This window comes from Hydra vulgaris, chromosome 15, assembly GCF_038396675.1.
Source record: "Hydra vulgaris chromosome 15, alternate assembly HydraT2T_AEP".
NCBI classification, from domain to species: domain Eukaryota; kingdom Metazoa; phylum Cnidaria; class Hydrozoa; order Anthoathecata; family Hydridae; genus Hydra; species Hydra vulgaris.
In genome coordinates this window covers 36,835,554-36,854,911 of record NC_088934.1, presented here as the reverse complement: position 1 = coordinate 36,854,911, position 19,358 = coordinate 36,835,554, and the positions used below count along the sequence as shown (strand labels likewise).

Here is a 19,358-nt window from a genome sequence, read left to right as displayed (position 1 = left end):
AGAATTATTGAACTTAAGGATAACAAATGCCACATTCCAGTAGTCTAGTTAAGAAGACTGATAAGCACTAAATAGTTTTAAAAGTATAGTCGACAATTCCAGAGAACACTTCTGTAAGACTATAACAGGTATGTTGTCCAGACCAAAGGCTGTAGAAGAGTCTAAGCAGGAAATCACTTTAAATACAGAAGCTGTAGTGATAGGAATGTCAAGCAATAGATCAATCTGTTTGTTGGGTATATCAGGTAGGATGTGATTAGAGGAATCAAGTGATGAGATTGGTGAAGAGTTCTTAGCAAACAATTTAGCTTTGCCTTTAGGTGAAGTAACAAAATCTAAACCATGCAAGAGAGGTGGAATAACAGATTTGCCAATATAACAATATTTTAAAAGATAAAATACGAGATTTTTTGACCTGAGAATAGTAGGCTTTGATGTTAAACAAATTTTTTTTAAATGATTTTTAGTAATAGTGAGCAGAAGTCTGTTTTCTAAAGAATTGTTTCAGCAATAGATATGGAAGTAATGGTTGCAATTGGAAATTGCAGCAGCACAATGAGAGGAAAACTATGAAGAAGAGTGAAGCTTGACTTAAAATTGTTGAGAGGGAATAAAAGGTTCCACGTCAGCTTGAATCCATGAAGATTTTCAGTTCTTGGAATTCGTTCATCATTTCTTTAGAATTCGCCTCATCAGTTCTTTGGAATTTGCTTCCTTTATCTTGCTTTCCTGATTCATATAATTTGCAATTTTTTAAGTTGTCTGTCAATCCTTATCTAGCTCTATAAACTTCATCTTTTCTCTTCTAGTAACTTCCAACTCTAATAGTGGTTGCTTGCAGCCTTGTTAGAAGTACAGATGTAAAAAAAAAAAGATATACAAGACGTACATTTGTCAGCAAGAAGACGAAAGAAATCTACCCAAGAGTCATCACAAAGAAAATCACAGAAAAAGTCCCAGTCAGTTTTAACGTAGTTGTTAGAGGTACGATGATAGGTGGATTCTAATGATGAAGAAAAATGAGGTAATAGTTTTAGAGAGATCAAACTGGATCAGAAGTAACTAAGGGTAAATGTGGAGAAACTGAGCACTGACTAGAATCAGAAACAAGACATAAATTAAGTACAGATGGTAAATGATTCAGGAATGTCTGGAAAAGCGAGTTGGAAAGTAGACTATTTATGTTAGAGATTGAGAAAGGCAAAAGTTGTAGATCTTAACACCTGCATAGTCACTAGAGCCAAGCCATTCAGTGTGATGAGCATTAAAGTCACCATTAACAGTGATATTGGCTGAAGAATAAAGAGCAAGAGTTAGGTCAGTTTTATTAGAAATAACATCGAAATGACTGCAAGCTTGAGATGAAGGAGAGCAATATAGTACAAAGAAAAAGGTGATAGAGTGAAGTAGTGCTTAACAAAAGCACTTAAACTAATAGTCTGTGGATTCAAACCTAGTTTCCCGACACATGGCTGAATTCTTACGAATGTATATGCCCAAGTCATGGGCATATACATTCGTAAGGCAAGTTTGTTAAGACTCTAATAGTCACAACATGTGACTATTAGAGTCTTAACAAACTAAAGGAAGATAACCACCAGCACTAAAATCACAAGATAAGACAGCCAAACTCGAATAAGTTTCACAAAAAGCAAGTAAATCTGGTGAACTTTGTAAGAGTTGACTCAACAAAAGAAAAGTTACTTTGAAGACCAAAAGTATTAGTGAATGATAGATTTAGAGAAATTGACGATGACAATGGTTTTTTGTATTTTATAGTTTTTGGTACTTTTTTACTCATTTTTGGATTTGTTAAAGAATTTGATTCAAATCACAGATAGTACTCAGTACACTATTTGATATTCCAAACAAGTGCCTCATTACTATTAATAAACCCTAAGTCCTTACAAAGGGCTCCAAATGTTCCCTCAACAATGCACACCAAAGTATAAACAGGGACACCATTCTTGTGCAATATGGCACTGTTAGTACTCTGATACTTTACAGCTGCTGATGGAATCAGCCTCTCTAAGAGCTACCACAGAGTTTAGGACACCTGACTACCAGCTGGCCTAGAACCATATAACTGAGTCTTAAACCCTCATTAAGAGATAATAGAATAATTTGCCTAGTCATAAAAATAGAGACAGAAGTAAAATCTATGCATTAAGTCAGGAAGATCCAACATTCAACGTTCTAAGTTGGAAACAATGTATCAGGTAACCAAAAAAGTTCGTGCGGTTTTTCCGTATATAATAAAAACACACAAAACGACAAAAGTAAGTACATTTATTCATCAAAATAGTCACCATTAGCATCTAAAACCTTTTCCCAACGTAAAACAAGCTTATTTATTCCACTTCTAAAAAATTCTCGGTCCTTTGAGTCTATAAAAGCTTTCAACTCCATTTCAACCGCGTCCTGGTCTCGGAACTGCTGTCTTTTTAAATGATTTCCCAGGGAAAGGAAAAAATGGAAATCAGTAGGGGAGAGGTCTGGCGAGTATGGTGGATGAGGCAAACTCTCCCAACCAAGGCTTTGGAGCTTGTCCTGAGTCACGCGAGCGGTGTGCGGTCTCGCGTTGTCGTGGAGAAGCAGAACTCCTCTCCTGTGCACCAGTGCAGGCTGCTTTACAAGCAACAGGTCGTGAACTCGTTGCAGCTGTGCTGAGTAGACCAGTCCAGTAATGGTTTGGCCTGTTGGGAGCAGCTCGTAATGCACCACACCAGCTGTAGTCCACCAAATGCAGAGCAAAACCTTCCGCTCGTGGAGATTGGGCTTGGGTGTCTTTGGGATGGGGTCATTGGGGGACAACCAATGGTAGCAACGCTTGGTATTGTTGTACACAATCCATTTTTCGTCGCATGTCAATAAACGATCAAGAAAAGGCTCAACATTGTGGCGTGATAAGAGTGATGTGCAGATCGTAAGCCGTTGCTTCTTGTTGTCGATCGACAATTTGTGCGGAACCCACCGACTCAGCTTCCACGCTTTCCCAATCACATGCAGATGCAGGCGGATGGTTTCAACACTCACAGCAAACCTCACTGCAAGTTCTTGGCAAGTTTGGCTGGAATCAGACTCGACAGCGTCCTTCAGTTCATCCTCATCAACCAACAATGGGCGTCCAGAACGCGGCAGGTCTTCGATGGACTCATCTCCCGAAGAGAATCGCTGAAACCACTTCTGTGCTGTGCGTTCACTTACTGTACCTTCTCCAAATGCTGTGCAGATGTTTTTGGCCGCTTGTGTTGCATTCCTTCCAAGTTTGAACTCGTAAAGTAAGCAAGATCGAATAATCGTTGGTTGGGTTGCCATCCTTTCTTTACACAAAACCTTTCCTGTAAGCTCGTTACAAGCCTACACTATATATGCAGCAACTGCGCGTGACACACGCGTTCTATTATGCAACAAAGCTACTTGCCTTGTGCGATGTGGGTGTTGTAAAAAAATGCTAAAAACAATTACCAAAAACCGCACGAACTTTTTTGGTTACCTAATATTATAAACACATCTATGTCAGCCTTATAGATAAAGAAGGGGTTCAAAGCTGGTCAACAGATAGAATCAGTTTACCTCTTAAGTCTTTTCTTAAATGGTCTTCTACAAGACAGTAGCTGGATGTTAGATGAGTATTTTTATCGAGACACCATCTAGCCTATACTCAACCAAGAGCCCCAAAGCAGCTAGTGTTCTAATTCAGAGTTGGCTCCTCCTCGCCTTTGCCCAAAATAGCATATCCTATTATTCTACTCCATTAGCAGGATAACCTGATCTTACAATAATCTTCAACCCTCGGAATTATGAAAAATGAGGTCGGTAATAATTTGTCGACCTCAATTTTTTAGTGGTTGGCATTAGAACGGCAAAAAAAATTTGGTACAATGGTCTCACCATAAAACATAGAAACGAGGTCGGCAATTTTTTGCTGACCTCAAACATGATTAATATCTTGCTTCTCATCTTGCTTTAGATTTTGAGAAAAAGGTTTATAAAGTATTTTGAATAAAATAAAATAGCTTCAAAAAAATTAACTCAAAGCAAGATCCAGCAGAGGATGTCAAGTACTTGCAACAATACTTTTTATCTAAGATTCCAATAAAAAAATGTAAAGAATTCTTAAAATAAATAGTTCAATTAGCTTCATTGTGTCAAAAAATTACAAAAATCTGTTGAATAGTGTTTGAATAATTAACAATTAAAGATGGTGAGTTTCATCTTGTTTAACCAATATATATAGTTATAGAAAATGTCATTGACAGAAGACTGAAATACTGTTAATTGTATATGGGTTGCTTGAAAAAATTTAGAAACAACTACTTGTAGAAAAAGATGACAAGATCAATACTTGTTTCTTTGATTAAATCTTTTATTTATAAAATTTATGATTAAATTATTATTTTATTTAAATTTTTTAAATATAATAATCAAATGAACATAGTAATTTTTAATTTACAATTAGTTAAATGTTGATTAAATTTTTGCTTTTACTGCTGTTCTTTAAAATATTTTTAATTTCACATTTGATATAGCAAAGTATCGAAAGAAAATTTTATTAAGTTATTTAGTGTTATTGTAACATTTTTTGACAAATGTTACAATAACATTAAGAATCTTTATTAGTTATATTGAAAAAATAAGAAATATAAAATAATATATGTATACATTGCTCCATAGAAAGATTCATCAATTTTGTTTCAAGTTGCACTACATAATGAGGAGTCTTTGCCATTTTCCCCAGAAGTTCTTAAAGCTATGAAAAATTTATGGGCAGACGATGGTGTCATAAAATGTTTTAAAAGAAGTCGTGAATACCAGCTGAACGATTCAGCTCAATAGTGGGTTATTTATTTTTTATGTGTTTTTGTTGATATTTGTTTCAATAATGTTTCAAAAATAAAAATGCCACAACAAATATGGGTTTATCTGCGCATGAATTGTCACTGATGATGTCACATTAAAATAGTCGTATGTGGAGGTTTGTGGTATGACTTTATCATTATCATTGTTATTATAGGTTTGTTGAATTTCAACTAATTGATTTTCCTTAAGGGCTGTCTATTAATTATGTCAACAATTTTTAGGCAATTTTTACCTGGTTGTGTCAAATTTTTACAAGACTATAAAATTACTTTTTTACCTGTTTTAACAAACAAAAAAATAAAAATAAAAGTTTTATTTATAAATATGAGTAAATAAATAAATAAATTAGTAATAAATATAAATATGAATAAATATAAAGCAATTTATATTTATAGTATTTATCAAAAAAAAATTTTGAAATGTCAAGAAATCCAAAATTTGTTTATAAATTGTAAATGTTTAGAAATTTTGGAATTGGAAAAATTGTCGGTTTGTTAGGGGAAAAAAATTTTTTATTTATTTTGTATTCAATATTTCTGGGAAACAGAAGAAAAAAAGTCAATACAGAAAAATTCAATTGGTTGCTTAGCAAAAATTCAAAATAGTTTATATAATATTTCAGGGACTACTTAGTACTTGTAATATGATGTAAATTTAAATGAAATAAAAAATAAATTGTGCAAAAAAAAGTAATAGAAAGTCCATTTATATGCGAGACATTTTTAACAACTAATGCGATTATTTCTAATGAACATATAAACAACTATTTTCATTTCAAATGAACTACAACATATAAACAAAATAATAAAGTAAGTTATTTAAATAAACAAGTTTAAACATTTTGTTTATGTTTCAATTTGTTTTAAAGTAAAATAAAATAAGTGATAATATTGTTTGCATTTTTTTTAATGTTATTTCACCTCCCCAAGGCAAACACGAGCCTTGTCAAACAAGCCTGCTCCGTGGAGAAGTAAGTTAAGCCCAGTACTACAAAGGATATGGTGGTGATCCAACTCAGAACTTCTCACTTATGAGGCAAGCGCTTTGCCATTACACTGCTAACTCGTGTAATTGTAGATTTAATATGTCATTAGTGCAATACTTGAAGAAGAAGAAAAAGAGGAAAAATTAGCCTTTTTATTTACATCATAAAGATTTTATGACTAATTTATGGGAGACCTAGAGCTTTATATCAATTATAATCTTTTGTATCACTTTTATTTACATCATAAAGATTATATGATTAAGATTCAACCATCTTTTGTGTTTGACATTTTATAAATTTATTATCTATTCTTATCTATTCAATTTTAAAAATCTAAAAAATGGAAGAATAATTTTTACCTTGTGTAATAAGTATAATTGTTTGAAATATTTGTTTAAAAATCTTTTTAAAAACAATTATTGTAATTCTAGCAAAACGTTTATTCACGCATCAACCTTATTTAACAAAATTTCTTAGAGTTAAGATAAAGTTTCAAAAAAGTTATAGAAAAAATATTATTAAAAATTATTAAAATACAAGCTTCCTTAGCTTATTTAAGACCACTAGAGTTGAGATGAGTGGTGAATTTAGCTTTTTAAATGTGTGTGTGTGTGTGTCAGGGATGTACACTCGTGGTTGCCCAATCGTATCAGACTAAAAATATTAATAGGTAACTATTGTTTTTAATCGGCAGTTGTTGTTTTGTTTTTTTGTTGTTTTTTTTATTTAAAAATTTTATAAAAAGAAAAGTAACTAATCTAAAATAATAAAACTTTTTTTTTAAAGTTTCTGCATTTTCTATTATTAATTGGAAATAAGAAAATTGTTTTAAAGTTACAGTTTCAAAGTTTGTTTCTGCATTTTCTATTATTAATTGGAAATAAGAAAATTGTTTTAAAGTTACAGTTTCAAAGTTTGTTTCTGCATTTTCTATTATTAATTGGAAATAAGAAAATTGTTTTAAAGTTACAGTTTCAAAGTTTGTTTCTGCATTTTCTATTATTAATTGGAAATAAGAAAATTGTTTTAAAGTTACAGTTTCAAAGTTTGTTTCTGCATTTTCTATTATTAATTGGAAATAAGAAAATTGTTTTAAAGTTACAGTTTCAAAGTTTCTGCATTTTCTATTATTAATTGGAAATAAGAAAATTGTTTTAAAGTTACAGTTTCAAAGTTTGTTTCTGCATTTTCTATTATTAATTGGAAATAAGAAAATTGTTTTAAAGTTACAGTTTCAAAGTTTGTTTCTGCATTTTCTATTATTAATTGGAAATAAGAAAATTGTTTTAAAGTTACAGTTTCAAAGTTTGTTTCTGCATTTTCTATTATTAATTGGAAATAAGAAAATTGTTTTAAAGTTACAGTTTCAAAGTTTGTTTCTGCATTTTCTATTATTAATTGGAAATAAGAAAATTGTTTTAAAGTTACAGTTTCAAAGTTTGTTTCTGCATTTTCTATTATTAATTGGAAATAAGAAAATTGTTTTAAAGTTACAGTTTCAAAGTTTCTGCATTTTCTATTATTAATTGGAAATAAGAAAATTGTTTTAAAGTTACAGTTTCAAAGTTTGTTTCTGCATTTTCTATTATTAATTGGAAATAAGAAAATTGTTTTAAAGTTACAGTTTCAAAGTTTGTTTCTGCATTTTCTATTATTAATTGGAAATAAGAAAATTGTTTTAAAGTTACAGTTTCAAAGTTTGTTTCTGCATTTTCTATTATTAATTGGAAATAAGAAAATTGTTTTAAAGTTACAGTTTCAAAGTTTGTTTCTGCATTTTCTATTATTAATTGGAAATAAGAAAATTGTACAAGTATTTAAATGTATTTAATAAAATACTTCCTATATGAAAATAAAAAGTTTTGTTTAAACATGAATACTATTTTATTTTTTTACAAATTTTATTTATGGATTTAGAGATAATAATAATAATAATAATAATAATAATAATAATAATAGTTAACACTGATAAGATAAAGCGCCAGGCAATATCTATGACAGCCGGTATATATTAATTACTCATCAGTTTTAAATAAAAAAGCGTTAATAATAAGCTTTCTTGATTTTTGTCTTGTTTGCTATTGATTTTAAATCGACCGCTTGCAAGTTTGATATAAAGCTCTTAAATGTAATTGATTGAACGACTTCTGCTGGTAGACTATTCCATCCATAAATGACTTTATTGCTGAAAATTTTTTGTCTTTTCATACAATTTCTAACCAATTCAGGTTTCAATCTATGTTTTGCCCCTCTAATGTTATATGCTGGACCTGATGAGCAAATAGAGTTCATTGCTTGTTTTTGTTTAATATCAATCTTTTCAATACCTTTAAATATCTTGAATTGCTGGATCAAGTCACCTTTTAACCGCCAAGTCTCTAAAGTTGTCATATCCAAAATTTCTAATCTTTTTTCGTACTCAAGATGTCTTAGTTCCGGTATCATTTTGGTTACTCTTCGTTGAACTTTTTCTAGTTCATTAACATCTTGTATAATACGGACTCCGTGCTTGAATCGAAAACTCTAAATTTGGTCTAACATACGTACAATACAGTGTTTTTATTAGATCTTTATCCTTGTACTTGAATGTTATATTTAGTAGTGAGAGCATACTATTTGCTTTACTGGCTGCATATTTTACTTGTTTGGCCCGTTTCAAATCACTTAATATATAAACACCAATGTCTTTTTCTAGTTTTGACTTTTCAATTTCCATTAATGTATTGTTATTAGTCATAAAATAAGAATATTCTTTATTATTTGAACCAAAGTGCATAATTTTACATTTTTCAAAATTTAATCTTAATTTCCGTTTTGTAGACCATTCTTCAAGTTTATTAATATCATTTTGAAACAATTGTGAATCATTTTGAGAAGAAATAGGTGCAATTATCTTATTATCATCAGCATATAAACGACATTCATTAATAAAATTTTCTGGTAAATCATTTATAAATACCAGAAAAAGGATTGGACCTAAAACAGACCTTTGTGGTACACCACTAAGGACATTAACCCAATCTGTCACACTTTCACCTAAAACCACTCGTTTTCTGTTAGCTAAGAAGCAGACTATCCACTTAAGAAGTTTACCAGAAATACCATCGAAAGCTTTTTTAAAGTCTGTGTACAATACATCTATCGGTGTTCCGTTATGAAACGCATCCGTTGATATTCTAATAGGTTTGTTGTACAACTTTTGCTTTTCACAAAACCATGTTGTTTTTTTGAAAGTAAATTATTTTTTATCAGGTATTGGATGATACAATCAGCTATTATTCTTTCCAATACTTTACATGGTATTGAAGTTAACAAGATTGGTCTGTAGTTTGATGCTTTTAATTTACTTCCTTTTTTGAAAAGTGGCATAACATTTGCTTTTTTCCACATATCTGGTATAGTACCTGATTCAATTGATTTTTTGAACATTAAATATAATGGGTATGATATTGAAGAGCTGCATTCTTTTAAAATATAAGGATGAACTAAATCAAAACCGACCAATTTTGACTTATCAAGTGCTTTAAGTCTAGTTTGAACATCATTTTGTGTTATTAGAACTGTGTCTAATAGCAAATTTGAAGGTATATCATGCAGTTCAATAATGCTTGCATCATAGTCATCAACATACACAGAGTGAAAATATTTATTCAGTTCAGTAGCTATAGTAAGTTGATCATGTATAATTTCACCATTTTCATTTTCCGGAGCTCGAATTTGAGTTTTTACTGATTTCTCCTCATTGATATATTTATAAAGCAATTTAGGATTAGATTTGAATTTGCTGGCTATAGTTCTTTCTAACTGTTTTATACTATTCTTGATATCATTTTTTATTCCAATTTTTAGCTTATTATATTTAGTTTTTGTTAATTCGTCATTCCAGCCATAGCGTTTGTTAGAGAGTCATACATTGTTTTTAGTTCTTATTTAATTTTTCAATTTGGGAATAATCCATTTGTTTTTGTTCCTTCTATTTTGATAATTAATTCTTGGGATAAATAGTTCTGTTGCATAATTATAATGATACAAAAATAAATCATACATTTCATTCAAAGATTCACCTTTAAATTCAATTTCCCAGTTCACGTTATTGAAATGACTTGAGAATAATTCATAATTTTCTTTTTGATATAATATAATGGATTTCTTATGTTCTTTAGAAGACTTAAGATCATTCATTAGATAACAACACTTTAGTAATTGATGACCCTGTTTGACATTCCCTAAAGGAGCTGAGTGAGTTATAGAAGTAATTTTTTCTTTATTGTTTGTTATAATAAGGTCTAGAATATTAGTTGATTCGTAGCTTGCTTTTTGGAATGTTGGCTCACATACTCATTGAAACAGAAAACATTCTTCTAGACATTCGCTAAATTTATTAGTTTGAGATTCATTATCAGTTGCTGAAAAAGGACAATCATTGTCAGACCAACTATTGTATTATAGTTGAAGTCCCCTGTAATAATAAGATGGCTGTATTCTTTCTGATAAATGTTTGTCCTAACAGCATTAATTGATAACAAAATAAAGTTATTGTACTCATGAGATATGTCGGAGATATGTGGTCGGTAAATGCATCCAATTAGAATTTCTTTATTTCTAAAATATAGACAAGTCCATATTTGTTCAATAAAATTATCGTTTAACTGTAAAATATTTTTTTCAAACTAAATAATACATTGTTGACATAAGTACAAGCACCTCCTCCATGAGTCTTTCTATCTCCTGAAAATATTATAGTTATTTATGTTTACATCTGTTTCTGCTTTAAACCAAGTTTCTGTAATGCAAATAACATGCGGTTTATATATTTCAATTTGTAACCTTAATTCATCAATCTTATTATTTAGAGACGTTGCATTTGTGTACCAAATCGTCAGTTCTTTGCATTTTTGTGTACTGTGTTCATTGTTTATCCCTTAAAACACAATTCTTAAGCTCATGAAAGTTTACTGATTCGATATCTGTCTTATCGCTCACTACTTATTAAGGCTGTGAACTCCACCACTGAAATAGTTTATTTTATTGCTAGTTTCAAAGTTGAAGCATCTTATGTGATTTAAGTATTTTTTGGCGTTTAGTTGCTATTTCTTAGTTCTTACTACCTTGTTATTTCTTATTCCAAAGTAATAATTTGTAGTGTCAATGTTGTCCTTATTTAGTGTTTTGCACTCTTCTCTCAATAGCTTCGATTTGCACCATTCAGATTCAGTCAAATCATGATTTATAAATACATTTTTGTAGGCTTTATCTTTCTTTAATTCTTTGGCTTTTTTTAAAACACAATTTCGTTCCAATTTATCAGTTAAAATAGCAACATAAGGAGCTTTAAATCCATTCTTTGACTTTAATTTGATAACATTTTTCATTTTGACATTGACCTTTAACTTTTGCATGATTTTCTCAATATTTTGTTTATCTTCTTCGATTGCTTTGATTTTATCACTTGATGCTGATTCCTCTAAACCGAAAATAACCAAATTATTTTCTCTTATTACTTTCCTTGGTTTTGTTTGCAATAATATTAATAATTTGCATTTGATCTGGAGTCTTTTTCACTTTACTAGCCCAATCACCTGCAACTGCTGGACTAGATTTATATTGAGAATTTTCTAATTCAAGAACTCTGTTAGTCAAATTTGCATTATCTTATGTTAAAGATTCTATTAACTTTTTTAAATCTTCAATTATCACTTCTTGCTCTAACTTGTAAGTGTTGAAATCACCTAACTGCAAATTAACCATTTGGATTACTGGATAGGAGGGCTACCATCCTAAATACCAGTGGATTACCTCCCGTCAGTGAATTTAGATTGTTATTATTATAAGTTTTGCTTATTATCAGAATAGAACAGTTTTTGTTAACGTGTTTTTTCCGTCAAGATAAACTAAATTTGTTTAAAAAATTCTTTGGCCTTTATGTTTTTTTCGTTAATGTTGAAAGCATTTAGTTTAAGCAAAAACTTTTTTGTAAAATATAAAACTTTGAAAGCATTCAGTTAGACAAAAAAGAAATTATTTTTTGAAATATTTATATTATCTTTTAACATCGTTTATGTGATGTTTATTCAGAAAATATTAGATCATAAAAATAATTTAAAAAAAGAATATTTTAAAGAAACAAATCGCTGAATGTAGAATTTAGTTTCAATCTAAAATAGTTTTGTAATTTTTATTAAAAAAGTTTTTTAACCGTCTACTAATTCATTACATAAAATATAAGTCTCTCCATCATATATAGTCATAGATTATTATAAGCGAAAGGATAATAAAAACTCTCTTTTTAAAATGGAGAAGTGCTCTTGTTTAAGAGAATTCTTTTCACAAATGTATTTTCTTATAAATTTAATAAAGTGTAAAGTTCCATTCAAAGTTCCTTTGACTTAATACATTTAAGAACATTAATTATGTTTACAAATATCTTATTGGTAACTGATAAAATGTATCTATAAATTGTTTATAATTTTTATTAAAGATACTACATTAAGTAGGTTAAAATTAAAATAAATAAATTGTGATAAACAAACAAAAAATTATGTTAAGTATAAGATTGTTTTAAGAAATAAATTATAAGGTAATATAATTTTTTCAAATACCGAATTTAAATTCAATTAATAATTTCTAGCAAGGTTTAAAATTAAATTTAATTACAACGCGATACTTTACAACACATTAAAAGCAAATAATTACAACACATTAAATGCAAAGCGTTTTAAATTATTTGTAAATTGTTTTTTTATATTTGTCAATAATTTGTTGATTTAAAAAAGTGAGGAAATTTTTTGATAAAATAAGCACTCAATTCAAAAGAAAAATCTAATGGCGCTCCTTTTCCTTTTCAGTTAATGTTTATTTTTAATATGCTCTTAAATTTAGTTGAGATATTTCAGCGCTTTTTTTAAAACATGTAAATTATCAATATATGCAAAAAAAAGTGTGTGTGTGTATATATATATATATATATATATATATATATATATATATATATATATATATATATATATATATATATATATATATATATATATATATATATATATATATATACACACACACACACACTTATACATATATAGTGTGTGTGTGTATATTTAAATAATTTTAAAATGTATTCTACAAAATACTCATCAGTAATGCAGAATTAGCGTTTTTCTGATGAGTCTTATTGATGAAACACAGTGTTAAATGAGAAATTTTTGTTAAGTGATTTTCTACTAATTTATAATTGCTCTGTTCTTTTAAGATTAAAGTGTTCTGTTCTTTTAAGATTTTCTACTAATTTATAATTGCAACTGTTCTTTTAAGAACATTGAGCACTCTATTATGTAGAGTACATTTTAAAATTGTTTAAATATATATATATATATATATATATATATATATATATATATATATATATATATATATATATATATATACACACACACACACACACACACACACACACACACACACACACACACACACACACACACACACACACACACACACACACACACACACACACACACACACACACACACAAACTCACATTTTTAGAGGTGTACACTTGTGGTCACCAGATGGTAACAGGGGAATGAATTTTGTGAAGGGCAGTTAAAAATATTCCTTCGATGCAAAAAAATTCCTCCGAAAGAGCGACTAGTGATTTTTATCCGCAGTTCTAGTTTGTTTTTAATTCAAGAATTTTATAAAAAGACTTTTATAACTATCTAAAATAATAAAAAAACTATATTTTGAAAGTTACAGTGCTAAATTTGTTTTCCGCCTTTTCTTTTAATTAAAACATAAGAAAATTGTATGAGAGTTTAAATGTATTTGAAAAAATATTTTTTAAGTAAAAACTAAAAAATGTTATAGTTTAAATAAAAATGCTATTTTATTTTTATTTTGTTACAAGTTTTATAGATTTAGAGATGAAGCAAAAAAACTAAATTTGTCAAAAAAAAAACTTCCGCAGGTCTTGCTAATTTTTTTTTTTATGTAAAGTCTAGGAAATCAGACAATAATGCTTTGGTATTTTCATTAATGCATTTGGCAATCTACCGGAAGAAATGTTACTGCAGCTCTGATATTAAATAAAAAACAATGAAATATCACGTAGTTTTATTTATTTTATAGCTGTTTATAAATTTATATTTAACTTATTACTAAAGTTTTAGTAACTCTGTCATTAAAAATGTTTTAATGCATGATTTTTTAAACTAAGTTTGCTTGTCCCACTTTCCAAATTTGCTGTTTAAAACTTTTGATTTTTTAAAATTCTATCAAGCTTTAGTTTTATAATTTAAATTTTCTATATTCATTTGGACAAACACGTTTTGAAAATAGTAAACATTCCAATATATCTGTTAGCAGTAATGACTTCATAACTTTCCATTTATTGTTTACACAAAACAGAAAACTGCTTTCTAATTTAAACTGAATGCTCGAGTTATTATCAAGTGAATTATTTTTTATATACTTGATTTATACTTATATGGGAGAGTGGGACACCATGAAACATTGTAATTGTGGAGGCATCTTAAGAGTTATGACAACCACTTTCATATAGTGAAACAGTTACTATTAGAGCTATGTTTTGAAAAAAAAAATTGTATCATTTGATCATTAGGCCTGTGTGGGGTCGAAGTTTGTGTTTTTTTTTATGACAAAGTAGTTTATTAGTTTTTAAAGTGTCTTATTTAATGTGTCTATTGATAAGTGACATTATTTTGTAAACTACAATCCATAAGCTTTTTACTTCATTAAACAAAAACATTGAAAAAACAAGTTGATATTAAAAATAAAGCAATTTTTTTTTATTAGCTAGTATGGGGTAACTTAATACAGCATTTCTGAGGGGCCCTAAAACTGTAGAATAGTACTCCATTGTACTCATAAACAATTCTAAAAATCATTTCTTTTAATATTTCTAGTTAATATTAAAAAGATTTATGTAAATATAATACAAGAAGATTTCATTTTGATACAAAGTCAATATCTATTTTGACGCTTAAGAATGACACTTAAAATGATAAATTATCTGGTTTTCTGAAATGTGATTTGGACTATTGGATGCATTATTTGAGTTATAAATATTAATTTGTTTATATTTCAAATAAAATTTGTCTTTTCTCTATGTTTTATACTTTTTATTTATTTATTTTTAATGATGCTCCTAGTGTGTATCTCATGGGTGGGGTACTTTTACAAATTTTTAATTTTACTTGGTCTAGCCTCACAGGTTTAACCTGTTATATTTTGGTAATTTATAATTTGTATAATTCATTCTACAAATTAAACCAATCGCTTTAAAAAAAGGCGTATTAAAAAATTTGTTATGAAGCAAAAACCAGAAGTGTGTCATGGTGCCCCACTCTCCCCTACTAATATAATTTATATTAGTGTAAATATATATGTATTTATGTAATATATATATATATATATATATATATATATATATATATATATATATATATATATATATATATATATATATATATATATATATACTTATATAAATATAGTATATATATACTTATATAAATATAAGTATATATACACTAATATACTGACGTATATTTATAGAAATGCATTTGTTACACCAGTAAAAACCAGGTCATGAAGGCATAAAACTTGTGATGTTACATTTTTTCTTTTGTTATTTGTGAGCACGCTTCCCAAAGTTTCAATAAACAATACATATAACTAATAATAACAGTAGAATCCCCTTAACTTAGGCTCTGAAGTGATTTTTTTTTTTTTTTTGTCTAAACAAATTAAGCAAAGCTATATGTCAAAATTTTTTGAAAATGTTAGATTTATGGAGGCTAGGAGACTTTTTTGAATTTTTATGTTATAGTTTTAATTTTTTTGTTTAACTTTTTTAATAAATAGACTTAAATATAAGCTTGACAATATATATAAATATATATTATATATATATATATATATATATAGAGAGAGAGAGAGAGAGAGAGAGAGAGAATCAAGTAAGATAAATAATCTAAAACAAGCCTTATTATACAAGCCAGGTCTAGTTTTTCTAGAATAGACAAATCTATAATAAACTAAATAATACCTTTATCCCAAATATATTTTAGCAGCATTGTATCTTAAGTACTTTTTTTTATGTTTAAAAGATTGTTTATGGTTAGCAAGTAAGGTTCTCAAATTTGACCTTTTTCAAGGCTACTAGGTTAAAGCTATTTTGGTGATTTTTGTACAAATAATTTTTTTAATAAAGTAGAATTTACGCATAATTAAATACTAAAAAATATGGGTACCAGTGTTTGCACTTATTATTGTAATTAATGACAATTTTCAATAACTTTTTTCTTTAAATATGATGTCATCAAACATGTTTTTTATGACTTGTTAGTTTTTTTCATAGTTGTAAAACTATTTACTTTTTAGTTACCTGGATGCGTTAGATAGACTTGGAGATTCGCATTACAAGCCCACCGAGCAAGATATTTTACGAACTCGTGTTAGAACTGCTGGTATTGTAGAGACTCAGTTTTCCTTTCGGAAATTAAATTTTAAGTAGGATAACTTTTTGTTTATGTTCAAAATTTTATTTCTTTATCATCTGGTTATTCCTCCAATATCTTATTATTTCTTTTGGAATTTTACAGCAATTAGATGAAATTTGTCAATCAATTGGTCTGTTGTATAATTATTCACTCATTTTCTTGTATATATTGATGTGAATCTTATATAGGCCGTATGTTTATTTAGAATTGTTTTTAGTTGGTTTATTACTATTTTTTCAGACTCCTTGATGTTGGAGGACAGAGAACCGAGCGTAGAAAATGGATTCACTGTTTTCAAGATGTTACTGCTATTATATTTTGTGCTGCATTAAGCTGTTATGATTTGCGTCTTGCAGAAGATGATGTAACGGTAAATAAAATATTTTTATTATTTTGCCATTGATAAATTAGCATTTGATTTTACTATTGTCTCACTATTTGTTCATAATTGGCCCGCAGTGGAATCAGATTTGTTCTAACATAACATCCATCACAATTGACATAAGCAAATAAAAAGCTCTAACAATTATTTCTATAAAAATTAAAGTTTGGTGTTTTTAGACAAAAATTAGAAAGTTAATAAAAAACTCAGAAAGGTTTTTGTAACTTAAAATGCTGACTATTTTTTTAATACCCATATATATAAAATCAAGCCTAGTTTACCTGGTGCACCTTGAAATGTAGATTTTGTTTTATGGCAATAATTTTAGAACAACTTTTTTGTTTCTGTTGAAATTTTGTTTTCGTATTTATTAAAAGTTTTATGTTAAATTCATGTAAATAGTATCAATGATTTTTAGATTTTTAGCTGTTCTTTATAATGTTGGTTGTTGTTTTGTGTTTTTTTACCTATAAATGCATGTCAGAATTTTTAAAGAATATTCTTTACAATTCTATTTTATAAACTTTATAATTTTAATAAATCTTCTTACAGAGACTAAATAGAAATGTAAAAAAAACAAATGTTGAGTCTACAAATTGGTTAAATTAATAGAAATGTAAAAAAACAAATGTTGAGTCTACAAATGGGTTAAATTAATAGAAATGTAAAAAAACAAATGCTGAGTCTACAAATTGGTTAAACAAGATGGATATATTGTTGTTCCTACAACTATAAATTGCATTTTAGACAATGCTAAAGTTGTTGAAAATAAAAACCATTATTTAATTTTGACAAAGGATTAGGAGAATTTATTAGTATTATATGCAAAAAAGAAAAACAGATATCTACAAGGTATTCCAAAAAAGAAATTTTCCACAGTCATTTTTAATCTATTTAAGTATTGCCAATAAAATATCATTGCTAATACTTAAAGTATTCTTCATTATCATAAAAAACAAGTTCATCCCTTTCGGTCTACCATATACAACAGGTGTCATGCAAGTGTTGGATCAAGTAAATTACAGTTTACATCTTCACTATTGTAAATCACTTCTTTAATATCTTTAAAATCTTTGATTGTTCTGGGTTCATGGAAATATTAGAAGAGATATGTTCATCACGGACAACTATAGAATCTTTGATCAAGTTAACAAAAGTTTTTAGTATTGCAGTCTCAGGTCTAAATGTATGCTTGATGCAATGATAAGTTTGAACAAGCATTGAAAAAAAATTCAATCTTATAAGACATCAAAACAGTGTTCTTTACAAAAAGGCCTGGTTGTTTCAACTTCTCCATTAGAACAGGTTCTTATAATTATTACATAAAATACTTGAAAAAGATATATTGAATTATCTACTATACCAGTGATTCTTCATTACCAAAAGAAACAGGTCGTTAAAAAAATCATAAAAGAAAAATTTCTCAATGATCAGTTTTAATGTAAAGGATGGTATTTTGTATCTGGCTACAAGTAGTGTCTTATTTACAATCATACCTTAAAGTCAGTCTGCACCAAGCAATCCTGCAAAGTTATCCCAAAAATTACTGAAACCTCTGAATCTATCATTAATATCAATTGATAACAATTTTATGGATCTTTATTACATTTTTCCAATGAAAATTTTACTATTATTGTTTTAATACTTGTTTAATATTTGTTTAATAATTCATAGAATCAACTTAGACAATGTAAAAAAACTTGTGTAGTAACACTGTAGTGTGTGCGAAATCTATTGTTTTTAGTCTTAACTATATCAGCAATAGGATTTCTTGTTTTTAAGTACTGAAGTCAATAATGCTTATTACCAAATATAGTCTTTAAAACTTAATACTTTATTTTAAAGGGCAATTGTATGTTTCTTGAGAAAATATGCATTCAAATTTTACAGTTTTCAGTGTAAAATTGCAATGGAATGGACTGTTTCTAATTTTATTGTTTTATGCTGTGGCTATTATAAAAATAAGCAGGTAATATTTACTGATTTTGCAACCTCCTAAGATTAGTGCTTAAAACTCTGATCGGTGTAGTAAACCACAGCTTCACAAAAACAAAAACTGTATACAATTAGTATGCCTTAATTGTTCACTGTTTTAAGATTAGAGCTCTTTTTACTGTATATCAATTTAGTCTCATAAATAACCATATTTTAACTGAAAATATTCTTTCCAATAATCATAATGGGTAACTATAGTTACTTTAAAACTTATTTTGCCACTAGGAAGTTGTTGCTCTAGAAGTTTAAGACTCTAGAATTTCTTTACGGTCATCCTGTGGCTGAACTTTTTGTAACTGCTATTTCAAGAACTTAGTGATGGGTGATGGAAAATTAGTGATGGGTGTATACAGGTTAAAAGAACTTTTACAGGTTTCTTATACAATTTCTACAGGTTAAAAGAGTTTTGGTGCTTCGTGAATTGTTGGTGAATATTTTTTTATGTTGATCTATTCATTCCTGAATTGCTTATAAAATGATGAAAAAATATCTGGTCCTGATGAAACTTAAAAAAGTATTTTCAATACTTCATATGCAATTATCTCAAATATGCGGTGGCATCCTGCAAGCATGGCATCTTTTTTTCTACATTCTGCTCTAGTAAAAGCTCTTG

The 19,358-nt window shown here is 28.2% G+C and overlaps 1 protein-coding gene across 1 annotated transcript in view; it reads left to right on the top strand.

The window, feature by feature from the left end:
* The window catches only part of LOC100204078 (guanine nucleotide-binding protein G(o) subunit alpha), a 72,943-nt gene that overhangs the window by 38,789 nt on the left and 14,796 nt on the right, over window positions 1-19,358 (top strand). The window contains exons 4-6 of the mRNA XM_065820117.1: window positions 4,678-4,838; window positions 16,250-16,378; window positions 16,609-16,738. Coding sequence (XP_065676189.1) covers window positions 4,678-4,838; window positions 16,250-16,378; window positions 16,609-16,738 — 420 coding nt within the window. The remainder of the gene's footprint in view (window positions 1-4,677; window positions 4,839-16,249; window positions 16,379-16,608; window positions 16,739-19,358) is intronic.